The sequence below is a fragment of the Salvelinus fontinalis genome, chromosome 33, assembly GCF_029448725.1.
Source record: "Salvelinus fontinalis isolate EN_2023a chromosome 33, ASM2944872v1, whole genome shotgun sequence".
Lineage (NCBI taxonomy): Eukaryota > Metazoa > Chordata > Actinopteri > Salmoniformes > Salmonidae > Salvelinus > Salvelinus fontinalis.
In genome coordinates this window covers 34,530,727-34,548,076 of record NC_074697.1, presented here as the reverse complement: position 1 = coordinate 34,548,076, position 17,350 = coordinate 34,530,727, and the positions used below count along the sequence as shown (strand labels likewise).

Below are 17,350 nucleotides of genomic sequence, written 5' to 3'. Positions count from 1 at the left end.
ATAAGAACATCTGCTAAATGACAAAAATATTCAAATAAAACATGTAGATGGTCAAAAGTAGTGCACTATATAGGGAAAAGGGTTCCATTTGGGAGAAGCTCTACATTTTTGGATAGGGTTTTTTAATCTGAAATATGCAAGTTGTCTACAATACCCTCTCTTAGTAACAGGGAGAGCAATTTGCTATGAAGTGGAACTCAACCACAGTTGTGCCTCTGTTGACAGTTAAACGGGGACAGCACTAGGAGTGGGGTCAGTGGTGGGCTGGTTGCCACGGTGATGGTTATCATAGCTGAGGTCGTTATCAGAGTGACCAGCTGGTCGGACAGGAAGTAAAACAGGAAGTAAAATCAGTTAAGTGAAGCCAGGTCAGCGAGGGCAGTGCCCACACTTCCCTACAGGAAACAGACAGATCAGAGGAGGAGAGGAAATGGACAGAAGTGAGGGATGTCATGAAAATAAATCAGAGGGTCTTTAGAATGTCTGTTTGGAATCTATTGATGATCACATCTGGTGTGTGTGTGTGTGTGTGTGTGTGTGTGTGTGTGTGTGTGTGTGTGTGTGTGTGTGTGTGTGTGTGTGTGTGTGTGTGTGTGTGTGTGTGTGTGTGTGTGTGTGTGTGTGTGTGTCTGCACATGTGTGCGTGTGTTTGTTAAGGACCACCATGACATGCTGTTGGAGATAGAGAGAGACAAGGCCATCACGGACAAGGTCATCCTTATCCAGAAGGTTGTACGAGGCTACAAGGACAGGTGAGGCCGTAGTCATAGCAACCCGGTGAGGCTGTTGGCATAGCAACCTGGTGAGACTGTAGTCCTAACAACCAGTTTAGACTGTTGGCAAAGCAACTAGTTGAGACTAGTCATAGCAACGAGCTTTGAGTTAACTTGGTCTCAACAGGTCCAACTTCCTGAAGATGAGGAAGTCGGCCATGATGATCCAGAAGACGTGGCGAGGATACCACTGTCGCAAGAACTATGGAGCTGTGAGTTTTAAAAACTTGATCACTTGAACTGTTCCTTGTATCATTAATCAAATTACAATTTCTCCTCCATGTCCTCTCCTCTTCCCCTCCCCTCCCCTTCCTCCCCTCCCCTCCTCCTCCTCCCCTCACCTCCTCCTCCTCCCCTCCCCTCCTCCTCCCCTCCCCTCCTCCCCTCCCCTCCCCTCCCCTCCTCCTCGCCTCCCCTCCTCCCCTCCTCCTCCTAGATGCGGGCAGGGTTCACCAGACTGCAGGCGTTGTATCACTCCAGGCGGCTGTACGTAATGTACCACGTGGCCAGACAGAGGGTGATGGGTCTGCAGGCCAGGTGTAGAGGCTGTCTGGTCAGAAGGGCCTTCAGACACCGCCTATGGGCCGTCATCACCATCCAGGCTCACACACGGGGCATGATCGCACGACGCCTCTACAAGAGACTGAAGGGAGAGGTGAGAAAGAGACAGACTCACGCAGTGCAGACTGAAAGAAAGCCTCAGTCCCTTTCACTCTCTCATCCTTTTCTCTCACTCTCTCACCCTAACCCTCTCTCTCACTCACTCTCTCACCCTAACCCTTTCTCTCACTCTCTCATCCTAACCCTTTCTCACACTCTCTCACCCTAACCCTCTCTCTCACTCTCTCATCCTAACCCTTTCTCTCACTCTCTCATCCTAACCTTTTCTCTCACTCTCTCATCCTAACCCTTTCTCTCACTCTCTCATCCTAACCGTTTCTCTCACTCTCTCATCCTAACCTTTTCTCTCACTCTCTCACCCTAACCCTTTCTCTCACTCTCTCATCCTAACATTTTCTCTCACTCTCTCATCCTAACCCTCTCTCTCACTCTTTCATCCTAACCCTTTCTCTCACTCTCTCATCCTAACCCTCTCTCTCACTCTCTCACCCTAACCTTTTCTCTCACTCTCTCATCCTAACCTTTTCTCTCACTCTCTCACCCTAACCTTTTCTCTCACTCTCTCATCCTAACCTTTTCTCTCACTCTCTCATCCTAACCTTTTCTCTCACTCTCTCATCCTAACATTTTCTCTCACTCTCTCATCCTAACCTTTTCTCTCACCCTAACCTTTTCTCTCACTCTCTCACCCTAACATTTTCTCTCACTCTCTCATCCTAACCCTCTCTCTCACTCTCTCATCCTAACCCTTTCTCTCACTCTCATCCTAACCCTTTCTCTCATTCTCTCATCCTAACCTTTTCTCTCACTCTCTCACCCTAACCTTTTCTCTCACTCCTTCACCCTAACCTTTTCTCTCACTCTCTCACCCTAACCTTTTCTCTCACTCTCTCACCCCAACCTTTTCTCTCACTCTCTCACCCTAACCTTTTCTCTCACTCTCTCACCCTAACCTTTTCTCTCACTCTCTCACCCCAACATTTTCTCTCACTCTCTCACCCTAACCTTTTCTCTCACTCTCTCACCCCAACATTTTCTCTCACTCTCTCACCCTAACCTTTTCTCTCACTCTCTCCCCTAACCTTTTCTCTCACTCTCTCACCCTAACCCTATCTCTCACTCTCTCATCCTAACCTTTTCTCTCACTCTCTCCCCCTAACCTTTTCTCTCACTCTCTCATCCTAACCTTTTCTCTCACTCTCTCCCCCTAACCTTTTCTCTCACTCTCTCACCCTAACCTTTTCTCTCACTCTCTCACCCGAAACTTTTCTCTCACTCTCTCCCCTTACCTTTTCTCTCACTCTCTCACCCTAACCCTATCTCTCACCCTCTCACTCTAACCTTTTCTCTCACTCTCTCACCCTAACCTTTTCTCTCACTCTCTTATCCTAACCTTTTCTCTCACTCGCTCCCCTTACCTTTTCTCTCACTCTCTCACCCTAACCCTATCTCTCACTCTCTCACCCTAACCTTTTCTCTCACTCTCTCACCCTAACCTTTTCTCTCACTCTCTCAACCTAACCTTTTCTCCCACTCTCTCATCCTAACCTTTTCTCTCACTCTCTCACCCTAACCTTTTCTCTCACTCTCTCACCCTAACATTTTCTCTCACTCTCTCATCCTAACCCTCTCTCTCACTCTCTCATCCTAACCCTTTCTCTCACTCTCTCATCCTAACCCTTTCTCTCATTCTCTCATCCTAACCTTTTCTCTCACTCTCTCACCCTAACCTTTTCTCTCACTCCTTCACCCTAACCTTTTCTCTCACTCCTTCACCCTAACCTTTTCTCTCACTCTCTCACCCTAACCTTTTCTCTCACTCTCTCACCCTAACCTTTTCTCTCACTCTCTCCCCCTAACCTTTTCTCTCACTCTCTCACCCTAACCTTTTCTCTCACTCTCTCACCCGAACCTTTTCTCTCACTCTCTCCCCTTACCTTTTCTCTCACTCTCTCACCCTAACCCTATCTCTCACTCTCTCACCCTAACCTTTTATCTCACTCTCTCACCCTAACCTTTTCTCTCACTCTCTTATCCTAACCTTTTCTCCCACTCTCTCATCCTAACCTTTTCTCCCACTCTCTCACCCTAACCTTTTCTCTCACTCTCTCACCCTAACCTTTTCTCTCACTCTCTCACCCTAACATTTTCTCTCACTCTCTCACCCTAACCTTTTCTCTCACTCTCTCCCCTTACCTTTTCTCTCACTCTCTCATCCTAACCTTTTCTCTCACTCTCTCACCCTAACCTTTTCTCTCACTCTCTCACCCTAACCCTTTCTCTCACTCTCTCACCCTAACCTTTTCTCTCACTCTCTCACCCTAACCCTATCTCTCACTCTCTCACCCTAACCCTTTCTCTCACTCTCTCATCCTAACCTTTTCTCTCACTCTCTCACCCTAACCTTTTCTCTCACTCTCTCACCCTAACAGTTTCTCTCACTCTCTCACCCGAACCTTTTCTCTCACTCTCTCTCGCATTATTTTTCTTGTTCAATCTCTCACCCTAACCTTTTCTCTCACTCTCTCACCCTAACCTTTTCTCTCACTCTCTCACCCTAACCTTTTCTCTCACACTCTCACCCTAACCTTTTCTCTCACTCTCTCACCCTAACCTTTTCTCTCATTCTCTCACCCTAACCTTTTCTCTCACTCTCTCACCCTAACCTTTTCTCTCACTATCTCACCCTAACCTTTTCTCTCACTCTCTCACCCTAACCTTTTCTCTCACTCTCTCACCCTAACCTTTTCTCTCACTCTCTCATCCTAACCTTTTCTCTCACTCTCTCACCCTAACCTTTTCTCTCACTCTCTCATCCTAACCTTTTCTCTCACTCTCTCACCCTAACCTTTTCTCTCACTCTCTCACCCTAACCTTTTCTCTCACTCTCTCATCCTAACCTTTTCTCTCACTCTCTCTCGCATGATTTTTCTCGTTCACTCTCTCCCTCTGTTTCCGCCCTCTCTCTCTTAGTATCGGAGAAGGTTGGAGGCAGAGAAGCTGCGTCTGGCTGAGGAGGAGAAACTGAGGAACCAGATGAGCGCTAAGAAGGCCAAGGTCTGGAACACACACACATACGGGCGTCATGCACCCCAAAAATTGGAGGGGGCACAAAGTACGTGAGGATGGCTAGGGATGGTCCGTAGGGGGGCCAGGCCCTGCAATCTAGAGCCATAATCATTATACTTAATTCTATGTAAAGAAATATGTCAATTTTTCTGCATATCTAAGCATACCTCTTGAGCTGTCTGTATCCTCCTGACTGGTGGTTCTGAATTTAAAGAAACTAAATATGCTTCTCTGCATCTCTGCTAAAATCTGGGTAAAATATTGAGTACATTTAGTTATTGCTAGCTTTTCTAAAGTCTACCAACCTTGCCAGCATGCATGCCAGCTAAGATACTTAGATAAGCTAGCTACTCTAACTTGATAGCCTGAAATGGCTCCATCATAAAATTACTAGCTGGCTAGTAGTGTTACAGAAAATCAACAATTGTTTTTAGGACAATTCTGAGGGGGCACGCACGCACACACACACGCACACACACACACACAGGCACACACACACGCACACCCATTAACACCCAGTCTTCTGTAGGTAGAAGCAGAGCGTAACCACCAGGAGAGACTGGCCCAGCTAGCGAAGGAGGACACGGAGAGGGAGAAGAGAGAGAGGGAGGAGGTGCGTAAGAAGAAGGAAATGGTGGAGCAGATGGAGAAAGCCAGACATGAGCCGGTGAACGACTCTGACATGGTGGATAAGATGTTTGGCTTTCTGGGAACAACAAACTCCTTCCCTGGCCAGGAGGGGGCGCCACCAGCTGGGTTTGAGGTGAGAAGGTTGCCACCTGGTGGACAGACAGACACTGCTACAGTTAACACAATCTGCTCTGGGCTACTTTCAAATCGTTCACTGAGTGTCTTTGTGTGTGTGTCTGTGTGTGTGCATAAATGTGTGTGTTTGCGCATACGTGCATCTGTTTGTAGGACTTGGAGCGTGCCCAGAAGGAGCTTGAGGAGGAGGATTTAGACGATGTTGTTCCTCTCCCTGAGGATGAGGAGGATGACCTCTCAGAGTATAAGTTTGCCAAGTTCGCTGCCACCTATTTCCAGGGCACCACCACACACACCTATGTCCGACGGCCGCTCAAACAACCGCTGCTGTTCCATGACGACGAGGGCGACCAGCTGGTAGGTCACATGACCTCTCAACTCTGACCCCTGACCTCTAACCCCAGTAGACCATGGGTGTTTGTCAGACTGTCCTTTCAGGCAGACTCCTTCTACCCAACTGTACTTTTTATAATTGCAGCAACAACACTGTTAAGGGTTGCAAAGATCCAGTATTTTTCCCTACTTTCCCCGGTTGTCCAGAAATGCAGATAGGAAGATTCCTGGAATCAGGAGGGAATAAGCAGGAAATCCAGGATTTATAGAAAAAGTAAGTAATTCAAAGGTTGCAACCCTAACACTGATGGTTTCTCTCCACCCAGGCGGCGTTGGCGGTGTGGATTACGGTGCTGAGGTTCATGGGAGATCTCCCGGAGCCCAAGTACCACACGGCCATCACCGACGGCTCGGAGAAGATTCCTGTGATGACCAAGATTTACGAGACGTTGGGCAAAAAAACCTACAAGAGGGAACTACAGGCCCTGCAGGGGGAGGGAGAGGTGAGAGGAGGGGGGAGGGGAAAGAGAGAACTACAGGCCCTGCAGGGGGAGGGAGAGGTGAGAGGTGAGAGGAGGGAGGAAGGGGAGAGAGAGAGAACTACAAGCCTTGCAGGGGGAGGGAGAGGTGAGAGGAGGGGGGGGGGGGGAAAGAGAGAACTACAGGCCCTGCAGGGGGAGGGAGAGGAGGGGGGAGGGGAAATAGAGAACTACAGGCCCTGCAGGGGGAGGGAGAGGTGAGAGGAGGGGGGAGGGGAAAGAGAGAGAACTACAGGCTCTGCAGAGGGAGGGAGAGGTGAGAGGAGGGAGGAAGGGGAGAGAGAGAGAACTACAAGCCTTGCAGGGGGAGGGGGAGGTGAGAGGAGGGAGGGGAGAGAGAGAGAACTACAAGCCTTGCAGGGGGAGGGGGAGGTTAGAAGAGGGAGGGGAGAGAGAGAGAACTACAAGCCTTGCAGGGGGAGGGGGAGGTGACAGGAGGGGGGGGGGGGGGGAGAGAACTACAGGCCCTGCAGGGGGAGGGAGAGGAGGGGGGAGGGGAAATAGAGAACTACAGGCCCTGCAGGGGGAGGGAGAGGTGAGAGGAGGGGGGAGGGGAAAGAGAGAACTACAGGCCCTGCAGGGGGAGGGAGAGGAGGGGGGAGGGGAAATAGAGAACTACAGGCCCTGCAGGGGGAGGGAGAGGAGGGGGGAGGGGAAATAGAGAACTACAGGCCCTGCAGGGGGAGGGAGAGGAAGGGGGAGGGGAAATAGAGAACTACAAGCTTTGCAGGGGGAGGGGGAGGTTAGAGGAGGGAGGGGAGAGAGAGAGAACTACAAGCTTTGCAGGGGGAGGGGGAGGTTAGAGGAGGGAGGGGAGAGCGAGAGAACTACAAGCCTTGCAGGGGGAGGGGGAGGTGAGAGGAGGGAGGGGAGAGAGAGAGAACTACAAGCCTTGCAGGGGGAGGGGGAGGTTAGAGGAGGGAGGGGAGAGAGAGAGAACTACAAGCTATGCAGGGGGAGGGGGAGGTTAGAGGAGGGAGGGGAGAGAGAGAGAACTACAAGCCTTGCAGGGGGAGGGGGAGGTTAGAGGAGGGAGGAAGGGGAGAGAGAGAGAACTACAAGCTTTGCAGGGGGAGGGGGAGGTGACAGGAGGGAGGAGAGAGAGAGAGAACTACAGGCCCTGCAGGGGGAGGGGGAGGTCAGAGGAAATGTTTTGCTGTGCTGTGAGGAAAAATGTACTTACTATGATTGTGATATGTGGTTGTCTCACCTAGCTATCTTAAGATGAATCCACTAACAGTAAGTCGCTCTGAATAAGAGCATCTGCTAAATGATTAAAAGAAGATGAGGGGGGAAGTAGTCGATAATAACACTTAGCTATAATCTCATTAGGTTAGATGATAACTGAGTTACACCCTCATGGTCTGATACACCTGTAGTGTTGCTCTGGGTAGCACAGTACAGTCGTGCTTCCTCGAAGACGTTTCCTATCTGATTTATAAGCTGTGTCCTGCTGTAACCCCTCCCCTTAAGACCCCCCATTCAGACAGCAACAAGAAGAACAGTGTCCGACACAAACTAGTGTCCCTCACCCTGAAGAAGAAGTCCAAGATCACTGAGGAGGTAAGAGAGAGGAGAAGGAGAGGAGGAGGTTTTGGAGTTAAAAGCATTCTAGAAGTGGTGGCATTGCCCTTAGCATCTGGGCACTTTGTCTGCATCCCAAATGGCACCCTATTCCCTATAAAGTAAATTACTTTTGACCAGAGCCCTATGCTCCATGGTAAAAAAAGTAGTGCACTATATAGGGATAGGGTGCCATTTGGGACCTAAAGAATATGTAGATCAGATAGAATGTCCAGTGTTGATGATGTGTTTTCTGACAGGTGGCGAAGCGCCTGAACGACGGAGAGATTAGTCTCCATGGCAACAGCATGTTGGAGGACCGGCCCACCTCTAACCTGGAGAAACTCCACTTCATCATCGGCAACGGAATACTACGACCTGCCCTGAGGTAGACCCACACACACAAGCACACGCATACACACCCACACGCATGCTCGCCCACACACACTCTCTGACCTGTGCTGTGTGTGTACTCTGTAGGGATGAGATCTACTGCCAGATCTGTAAGCAGTTGAACCAGAACCCGTCTAAGAGCAGTCACGCCCGCGGCTGGATCCTCATCTCCCTGTGTGTCGGCTGCTTCGCTCCCTCTGAGAAGTTTGTCAAGGTCAGTCAGAATACACATACTACTATAGACTCTCTGTCTGCGTCCCAAATGACACCCTATTCCCTTTATAATCCACTGTTTTGACCAGGGCCCACAGAGCCATTTGGGACGTAGACATTCTTAGACTCTATACTTTCTCTATAATTACATCACTTCCTCTATAAATGCATCACATCCTGTCTCCTCCAGTACCTGCGTAACTATATCCATGGCGGTCCTCCTGGCTACGCCCCCTACTGCGAGGAGAGACTCAGACGCACGTTTGTTAATGGCACCAGAACACAGCCCCCGTCCTGGCTGGAGCTACAGGTACACAGACACACAAACACACACAGACACACAGACACATCCCTTACCTCTCTTTTTCTCTCCTCTTTCCACCTCTCTTCTTCTCCCCCCTCCCGCTGTCCTCCCACTCTCTCCTCCCCCGTCTCTCTCTCCCCCTCTCTCCTCATCTTTCGTCTCTCCCAGGCCACTAAGTCTAAGAAGCCCATCATGTTGCCAGTAACCTTTATGGACGGCACCACTAAGACGTTGTTGACAGACTCAGCTACTAACGCCATGGAGCTGTGTAACGCCCTGGCAGACAAGATCAGCCTCAGAGATCGCTTTGGATTCTCTCTCTACATTGCCCTGTTTGACAAGGTAATACACACACACACACACACACACACACACACACACACACACACACACACACACACACACACACACACACACACACACACACACACACACACACACACACACACACACACACACACACACACACACACACACACACACACACACACACACACACACGTGCAGTATTCCAGTATGAGCTATGTGTGTGTCTACCTCAAGGTCTCCTCCCTAGGCAGTGGTAAGGACCATGTGATGGACGCGGTGTCCCAGTGTGAGCAGTATGCCAAGGAGCAGGGTGCCCAGGAGAGGAACGCCCCCTGGAGACTGTTCTACAGGAAGGAGATATTCACGCCCTGGCACAACCCTGCAGACGATGCTGTGGCCACCAACCTCATCTACCAACAGACTGTACGAGGGGTAAAGTTTGGAGAGTACCGCTGTGACAGGGTGAGTTTTACACTTATACCAAATGACCTCTCAGTTACAAGGTGGCACTGTTTTTATGGTTCTCTGAGCCTGATAGGAACAACCTCTCTTCTTGCTCTTTTCCAGGATGAAATGACTATGTTGACTATGGGTCAGACCCTAACCTCTCTGTCTCTGTTTCTGTCTCTTAATTCAATTCAATTTAATTCAAATGGCTTCATTGGCATGATTAACAAAGCAAATGGAATAGACAATAAACAAAAGGGTAAATAAACAAGGGAAACATCAATCTCTCTCTCTCTCTCTCTCTCTCTCTCTCTCTCTCTCTCTCTCTCTCTCTCTCTCTCTCTCTCTCTCCCCCTCTGTCAATACGACGACTTGGCAGAGTTAGCCAATCCGCAGTACTTTGATGACTATGGTTCTGACCCTAGCTCTAACCTCTCCCCCTCTCTCTCTCTCTTTTTCACTCTCTCTCTCTCTCTCCAGGATGACCTAGCAGAGTTAGCCAGTCAGCAGTATTATGTGGACTACGGTTCTGAGATCCTGACAGAGCGTCTGCTGAGCCTGATCCCATCCTACATCCCCGACCGAGAGGTCAGCTCCTCCCGGAGTGTGGAGAAATGGGCCCACGTTATCATGGCTGCCCACAAAAAGGTACTGCTGGCTGGGGAACGGTTGGCCAGGCTCCCTTCTAGGGCTCTCTCTGGATGTCACTGGTTCTGATGTTTTATCTAGTAAACTACCAAACCTTTAAGAAGAAGGTTTTACTTTCAGTTATTTTGATTGTAATATGTGATTGTCTTACCTAGTTATTTAAATACACTGATTGTAAGTCACTAAGGATGTGTCCCTAATGGCACCATATTTCCTACATTGGGCAGTACTTTTGACCAGAGCCCTATGGAACCTGGTCAAAGGTAGTGCACTGTATAGGGAATAGGAGGCCATTTGCGACAACTGAACTGTGCGCGTCTCCCCCCTCTCTGTCATCTCCACCCCAGGGCATCTACACCCAGCAGAGGTTTGACCCCCAGAAGGTGAAGGAGGAAGTGGTGGACTTCGCTCGCTACAAATGGCCGCTCCTCTTCTCACGCTTCTATGAGGCCTTCAAGCTCTCAGGTACGTTACTCTACCTGCTGTAACGTACCTGTTGTACCTGCTGTACATGCTGTACCTGCTGTAATGTACCTGCTCTACTTGCTGTAATGTACCTGCTGTACCTGCTCTACTTGCTGTAATGTACCTGCTGTATCTGCTGTAATGTACCTGCTGTAATGTACCTGCTGTACCTGCTGTATCTGCTGTAATGTACCTGCTGTACCTGCTGTATCTGCTGTAATGTACCTGCTGTACCTGCTATAATGTATCTGCTGTAATGTACCTGCTGTATCTGCTGTAATGTACCTGCTGTACCTGCTGTAATGTACCTGCTGTACCTGCTGTACCTGCTGTATCTGCTGTAATGTACCTGCTGTAATGTACCTGCTGTAATGTACCTGCTGTACCTGCTGTATCTGCTGTAATGTACCTGCTGTACCTGCTGTATCTGCTGTAATGTACCTGCTGTAATGTACCTGCTGTAACGTACCTGCTGTACCTGCTGTAATGTATCTGCTGTAATGTACCTGCTGTACCTGCTGTAATGTACCTGCTGTACCTGCTGTAATGTACCTGCTGTACCTGCTGTATCTGCTGTAATGTACCTGCTGTATCTGCTGTAATGTACCTGCTGTATCTGCTGTATCTGCTGTAATGTACCTGCTGTACCTGCTGTATCTGCTGTATCTGCTGTAATGTACCTGCTGTACCTGCTGTATCTGCTGTAATGTACCTGCTGTAATGTACCTGCTGTACCTGCTGTACCTGCTGTACCTGCTGTAATGAACCTGCTGTAATGTACCTGCTGTAATGTACCTGCTGTACCTGCTGTAATGTACCTGCTGTAATGTATCTGCTGTAATGTACCTGCTGTACCTGCTGTAATGTACCTGCTGTACCTGCTGTAATGTACCTGCTGTACCTGCTGTAATGTACCTGCTGTAATGTACCTGCTGTAATGTACCTGCTGTACCTGCTGTACCTGCTGTAATGTACCTGATGTACCTGCTGTAATGTACCTGCTGTACCTGCTGTACCTGCTGTAATGTACCTGCTGTAATGTACCTGCTGTACCTGCTGTAATGTACCTGCTGTAATGTACCCACTGTACCTGCTGTAATGTACCTGCTGTAATGTACCTGCTGTAATGTACCTGCTGTACCTGCTGTAATGTACCTGCTGTACCTGCTGTAATGTACCTGCTGTACCTGCTGTAATGTACCTGCTGTACCTGCTGTAATGTACCTGCTGTACCTGCTGTAATGTACCTGCTGTACCTGCTCGACCAACTACCTTCTTTAATACCCTTCAGTCAGTCTGTTTGGTGCTGTACCTCATCATATCTCGGAGGAATTATTCTGAACTTGTGAAGGTTGTTCCTGTAAACTTGGTATACATGTGATGTAGGCTTAGTCCTAGTTTCCTCACTCCTCACAAAGTGTGCACTTGCACCCGTCATGGATTTACAAGCATTGGATTGGTGTACTCATTCACTGTAGGGAGTTTCCACCATTGTTAAACCCATGACAGGGCGTGTGAAATGGCACACTTTGGGAGAAGGACGGAGAATCGGGACACAGCCCTAGTCACGTGTCCATACTCTGATTCCGCCCTTCTCTCCACCATACAGGTCCAAGTCTGCCTAAGAATGATGTCATTGTGGCAGTGAACTGGACAGGGGTCTACTTTGTAGATGAACAGGAGCAGGTGCTGCTAGAACTCTCTTTCCCAGAGATCACTGCAGTCTCCAGCAGCAGGTGAGGCATGATGGGATTTGGAGTCCATCCTAACACTGTTGCCCTCTCGACCATAAACATAACGGCAACTCTGTTTCTTTTTCTTAGGTTTTCTGGTCTTTTCTTATATCCTCTTTTCTCCTGAGCTACTAATTTCAAGAAGCATACTTACTATGTTGCCTGTAATAATAATTCCTTTAATTTGTAGAGTTAGTTAGTCATCCTCCTTACTTGGGCTAGCTACTCTGTTTTGTTGGTGGACACCTCAACCCCCAATGGTTAGCTACACCGCACAGCGCATGAGCAATTCTTTGAGCATTTTTTCTTCCTCTGTGTGTCAATAGAGGTGGTAAGCTGCAGGGGCAGAGCTTTACGTTGGCGACCATGAAGGGCGATGAGTTTACGTTCACGTCAACCAACTCTGAGGACATCAGAGAACTTGTGATAACGTTCCTAGAGGGCCTGAGGAACCGGTCCAAGTACGTGGTGGCTCTGCAGGACAACACCAACGCTGGTGAGTAGAGTACACACACAAACACATAAACATAAACACACACCCCCACAAACTGTACCTTTTCCCCTCCAGTTGGGGAGGAGTCTACGTTCCTGTCGTTTCAAAGGGGAGACCTGATCCTATTGGACCAGGAGACAGGTCAGCAGGTCATGACCTCAGGCTGGGCCCACGGGGTCAATGAACGGACCAATCAGAAAGGAGATTTCCCTGCTGACTCCGTCTACGTCCTGCCGACTGTTACCAGACCTCAGGCTGATGTAGTGGTGAGACATACACACACACAGCCTACACTGTAAGGGCTCTATTTGCATGATCCTCAATCCTCTCTCTCTCTAGGCGTTGGTTACCATGACACCAGACCAGCGACAGGAGACGGTCCGTTTGTCTCAGCTGGTTCTCCCGGAAACTGGAGAGGAGAGAGTTAAACCTTACACACTGGAAGAGTTCAGCTATGACCACTTCAGGTAGACACGCACGTATGCATTTATAAAAAAACAAAACCTTTATTTAACTAGGCAAGTCAGTTAAGAACACATTCTTATTTGCAATGACAGCCTAGGAAAAGTGGGTTAACTGCCATGTTTAGGGGCAGAACGACAGATTTTGACCTTTGCAGCTCAGGGATTCGATCCACCAACATTTTGGTTACTGGCCCAGCGCGCTAATCACTAGGCTACCTGCCGCCCCGTGCATGCAGGCACACACACATACACACACAAATGCACACACAATACAAGTTGTAACTGTGTGGGGGTTTTTGTCTGAGGAAAATGTAACCTTATCTATACCTATCACTAACCTCTCTTTCCCCCTTTATTTCTCCTCCCCCTTCTCTATCTCTCTCTCTCTCTCTTCATTCCCCCCTCTCTCCAGACCTCCTCCCAAACACACTCTGAGCAGGGTGATGATTACTAAGAACAGAGGGAAGGCCTCAATGTGGAGCTGCACCAGAGAGCCTATCAAACAGCCTCTACTGAAGAAGGTCCTCAGCCATGAAGACCTGTCACAGGACGCCTGTATGGCCTTCATAGATATCCTTTACTGGCTACTAGCTAACACACACCATCTGTAGTGTGTGTGATTCAGACTCACGATCTTGTGATTAGGTAAATGTGCCTGCAACTTAAAATCCACCTCGGCCAGAGATGGAATTTCCTCTTGGTCTAATGGTGAAGATGTTGGTTTCCCAGGAGACGAGGGTTCAGATCCCACCTGTGACATTTGTGTGATATGTAAACTCCTTGACCGTGCCACCTATGATGAAGTATATGGGGGACTACCCGTCTAAGCGAATGCGTTCGGTCAACGAGCTGACGGACCAGATCTTTGAAGGAGCCCTGAAGGCCGAACCTCTAAAAGATGAGTTATTCTGTCAGATACTCAAGCAACTCACAGACAACCACGTCAAGTAAGATCACACACACACAGGAAATTTCTTGCAGATTCCGCTCTGTTGGTTAGCGTTCTGACCACCGTGTGTGTGTGTGTGTGTGTGTGTGTGTGTGTGTGTGTGTGTGTGTGTGTGTGTGTGTGTGTGTGTGTGTGTGTGTGTGTGTGTGTGTGTGTGTGTGTGTGTGTGTGTGTGTGTGTGTGTGTGTGTGTAGGTACAGTGAGGAGAAGGGCTGGGAGTTGCTGTGGCTGTGTACAGGTCTGTTCCCTCCTAGTAACATGCTGCTGCCTCATGTCCAGCGTTTCCTTCAGTCCAGGAAACACCACCCTCTGGCTCACGACTGTATGACACGACTACAGAAGGCCTTACGGTAACACACTCACACATACGTGCTCGCAAACACACACACATGTGGCACGCACACACACACACACATTCACATACACTCACCCACCTCACACAGCATTAGATACACTCTGTTAATGATACACTCCTCTACATCTCGTAACCTTGGTGATGTTGTTGTTATCATTGTTGGTGTTGTTGTGGCGACAGGAATGGCTTGAGGAAGTACCCTCCTCACCTGGTAGAGGTAGAGGCCATCCAACATAAGACCACCCAGATCTTCCACAAGGTCTACTTCCCTGACGATACTGATGAGGTACACACACACACACACACACACACACACACACACACACACACACACACACACACACACACACACACACACACACACACACACACACACACACACACACACACACACACACACACACACACACACACAAACTATCTTTCTAACTGTATTTTTGCTTGTGATTGACAGCCGTTTACCTTGATATGATTGGCTGCTGTTCGTGAATGACAGGTGTTTACTGTGCTGTCATTGGCTGGTGTGTGTGTTCTTGACAGGTGTTAACTGTGCTGTGATTGGCTGGGTGTGTTATTGACAGATGTTTACTGTGCTGTGACTGGCTGGTGTGTGTAATTGGCAGGCATTTGAGGTGGAGTCCAGCACCAAAGCTAAAGACTTCTGTCTGGCAATCTCTGCTCGCCTGCTGCTCAAATCACCCGAAGGATTCAGCCTGTTCGTAAAGATCTCCGACAAGGTGATAGACACACACACACATATGCACACTAACAGCTAGTTCGTCATTGCAGCAGATTTTGCAGGCAATAGCCAACTGAGTGATCTACATATCACCTTGGATCATAAATAACTACTCATTATTATTTGTTGTTCAATCAGTCAATCACAATTTACCCACAATATATCACAGATTTGATGCTCTCGAACATGCCCCAACTCTTCTTTGTGTGTGTGTGTGTGTGTGTGTGTGTGTGTGTGTGTGTGTGTGTGTGTGTGTGTGTGTGTGTGTGTGTGTGTGCGTGTGCGTGTTGATGGTGTAGGTGATAAGTGTACCAGAGGGAGATTTCTTCTTTGACTTTGTCAGACACCTCACAGACTGGATCAAGAAGGCCCGGCCCTCTAAAGATGGTATGTCACAAAACTATGATTTATAGTGAACTATCCCTTTAATATAAACGATTCCTTTAACATGATCTATCCCTTTAATCACTTTAACGTGCGTGTGTGTAGGTATCATACCGTCTCTGACCTACCAGGTGTTCTTCATGAAGAAGCTGTGGACCAACACTGTTCCTGGTAAAGACTCCTTCGCTGACTCCATCTTCCACTACTACCAGGTGTGTGTGTAATGGAACTGGTTCCGTTTGCATTGACTAAACCTTCCAGGTTCAAATACTGACAACGTTCATATACTAAGGCTGGGATTCAATCAAAGGTGCGTTGTTTGTTGTTGTGGCTTCAGCCGACACCTACAGCGTTTACCATGAATGTGATCTCCAGGAATATGGAGGAAATGTCTTTTAAAAGGCACATTGTCTGTAGAGCAATGCACTTGGCGCCTCTGATAGAATCCAGGCCTATTGTTCACTACTAAATGGTCACTTTGCCCTCCGGTTGCTAGGAGCTGCCCAAGTATCTCCGTGGTTACCATAAGTGTAGTCGTGATGAGGTGTTCCAGCTGGGAGCGTTGATCTACAGGGTGAAGTACGAAGATGACAAGTCTCACTTCCCCTCAATACCCAAGATCCTCCGGGAGCTGGTACCGCAGGACCTGATTCGCCAGCTCTCCCCAGATGACTGGAAACGGGTGAGACAAGACTTCTCCCATCTCTCCTGGGCTCTGATTGGCTGCCCTGGCTCTATTCTATGTCCTTATTGGTGGCCTTTCTCATGATTGACAACAACATTCATCTGTATCTGTGACCTAATCAACTGTTTTATGTCTCTGCTTTTTGGTGTGTGGCTGTGTGTCTTTGTAACTTTGCGTACATGCGTGCATGTGTGTGTGTGTGTGTGTGTGTAGTCTGTAGTAGCGTATTTCAATAAGCAGGCTGGTAAGTCCAGGGAGGAGGCCAAACTCCACTTCCTGAAGATCATCTTTAAATGGGCCACGTTCGGATCTGCCTTCTTCGAAGTCAAGGTAACCATGCCGCTCAGTGATGTCATTCTCAATCTCACCTTGGGGTCACGTTACTGTCTGTCGGTCTGTCTGTCTTTACAGTATTATGTATCTCCTCTCAGTCAGTGTGATATTCTCTCTGTTCAGCAAACCACAGAGCCCAACTTCCCAGAGATCCTCCTGATTGCCATCAACAAGCATGGAGTCAGCCTCATAGACCCAAAGACCAAGGTGTGTGTGTGTGTGTGTGGGGGAGGGGGGGGGGGGGGGGTCCTTTATTCCCAAGGGGAAATTTCCTGTGTGTGTGTTACCTGGTATTTCACTGATGCGTGTAAACATGTGTTACCTGGTATTTAACTGATGCGTGTAAACATGTGTAACCTGGTATTTCACTGATGCGTGTAAACATGTGTTACCTGGTATTTCACTGATGCGTGTAAACATGTGTAACCTGGTATTTCACTGATGCGTGTAAACATGTGTTACCTGGTATTTCACTGATGCGTGTAAACATGTGTTACCTGGTATTTCACTGATGCGTGTAAACATGTGTAACCTGGTATTTCACTGATGAGTGTAAACATGTGTTACCTGGTATTTAACTGATGCGTGTAAACATGTGTTACCTGGTATTTAACTGATGCGTGTAAACATGTGTAACCTGGTATTTCACTGATGCGTGTAAACATGTGTTACCTGGTATTTAACTGATGCGTGTAAACATGTGTTACCTGGTATTTAACTGATGCGTGTAAACATGTGTAACCTGGTATTTCACTGATGAGTGTAAACATGTG

The 17,350-nt window shown here is 48.4% G+C and overlaps 1 protein-coding gene across 1 annotated transcript in view; it reads left to right on the top strand.

The window, feature by feature from the left end:
• LOC129832098 (unconventional myosin-VIIa-like) overlaps positions 1 to 17,350 on the top strand; it is a 31,072-nt gene that overhangs the window by 12,617 nt on the left and 1,105 nt on the right. Inside the window, exons 18-46 of the mRNA XM_055895866.1 lie at positions 658 to 752; positions 901 to 985; positions 1,210 to 1,428; positions 4,368 to 4,451; positions 4,993 to 5,226; positions 5,382 to 5,585; positions 5,888 to 6,064; positions 7,574 to 7,663; positions 7,924 to 8,051; positions 8,144 to 8,270; positions 8,460 to 8,579; positions 8,742 to 8,915; positions 9,117 to 9,344; positions 9,810 to 9,977; positions 10,325 to 10,442; positions 12,052 to 12,178; positions 12,502 to 12,671; positions 12,744 to 12,934; positions 13,008 to 13,135; positions 13,545 to 13,702; positions 13,926 to 14,079; positions 14,276 to 14,431; positions 14,617 to 14,722; positions 15,060 to 15,173; positions 15,475 to 15,562; positions 15,665 to 15,771; positions 16,056 to 16,241; positions 16,458 to 16,574; positions 16,701 to 16,784. Of these exons, the coding sequence (XP_055751841.1) occupies positions 658 to 752; positions 901 to 985; positions 1,210 to 1,428; positions 4,368 to 4,451; positions 4,993 to 5,226; positions 5,382 to 5,585; positions 5,888 to 6,064; positions 7,574 to 7,663; positions 7,924 to 8,051; positions 8,144 to 8,270; positions 8,460 to 8,579; positions 8,742 to 8,915; positions 9,117 to 9,344; positions 9,810 to 9,977; positions 10,325 to 10,442; positions 12,052 to 12,178; positions 12,502 to 12,671; positions 12,744 to 12,934; positions 13,008 to 13,135; positions 13,545 to 13,702; positions 13,926 to 14,079; positions 14,276 to 14,431; positions 14,617 to 14,722; positions 15,060 to 15,173; positions 15,475 to 15,562; positions 15,665 to 15,771; positions 16,056 to 16,241; positions 16,458 to 16,574; positions 16,701 to 16,784 (4,137 nt within the window). The remainder of the gene's footprint in view (positions 1 to 657; positions 753 to 900; positions 986 to 1,209; positions 1,429 to 4,367; positions 4,452 to 4,992; positions 5,227 to 5,381; positions 5,586 to 5,887; positions 6,065 to 7,573; positions 7,664 to 7,923; positions 8,052 to 8,143; positions 8,271 to 8,459; positions 8,580 to 8,741; positions 8,916 to 9,116; positions 9,345 to 9,809; positions 9,978 to 10,324; positions 10,443 to 12,051; positions 12,179 to 12,501; positions 12,672 to 12,743; positions 12,935 to 13,007; positions 13,136 to 13,544; positions 13,703 to 13,925; positions 14,080 to 14,275; positions 14,432 to 14,616; positions 14,723 to 15,059; positions 15,174 to 15,474; positions 15,563 to 15,664; positions 15,772 to 16,055; positions 16,242 to 16,457; positions 16,575 to 16,700; positions 16,785 to 17,350) is intronic.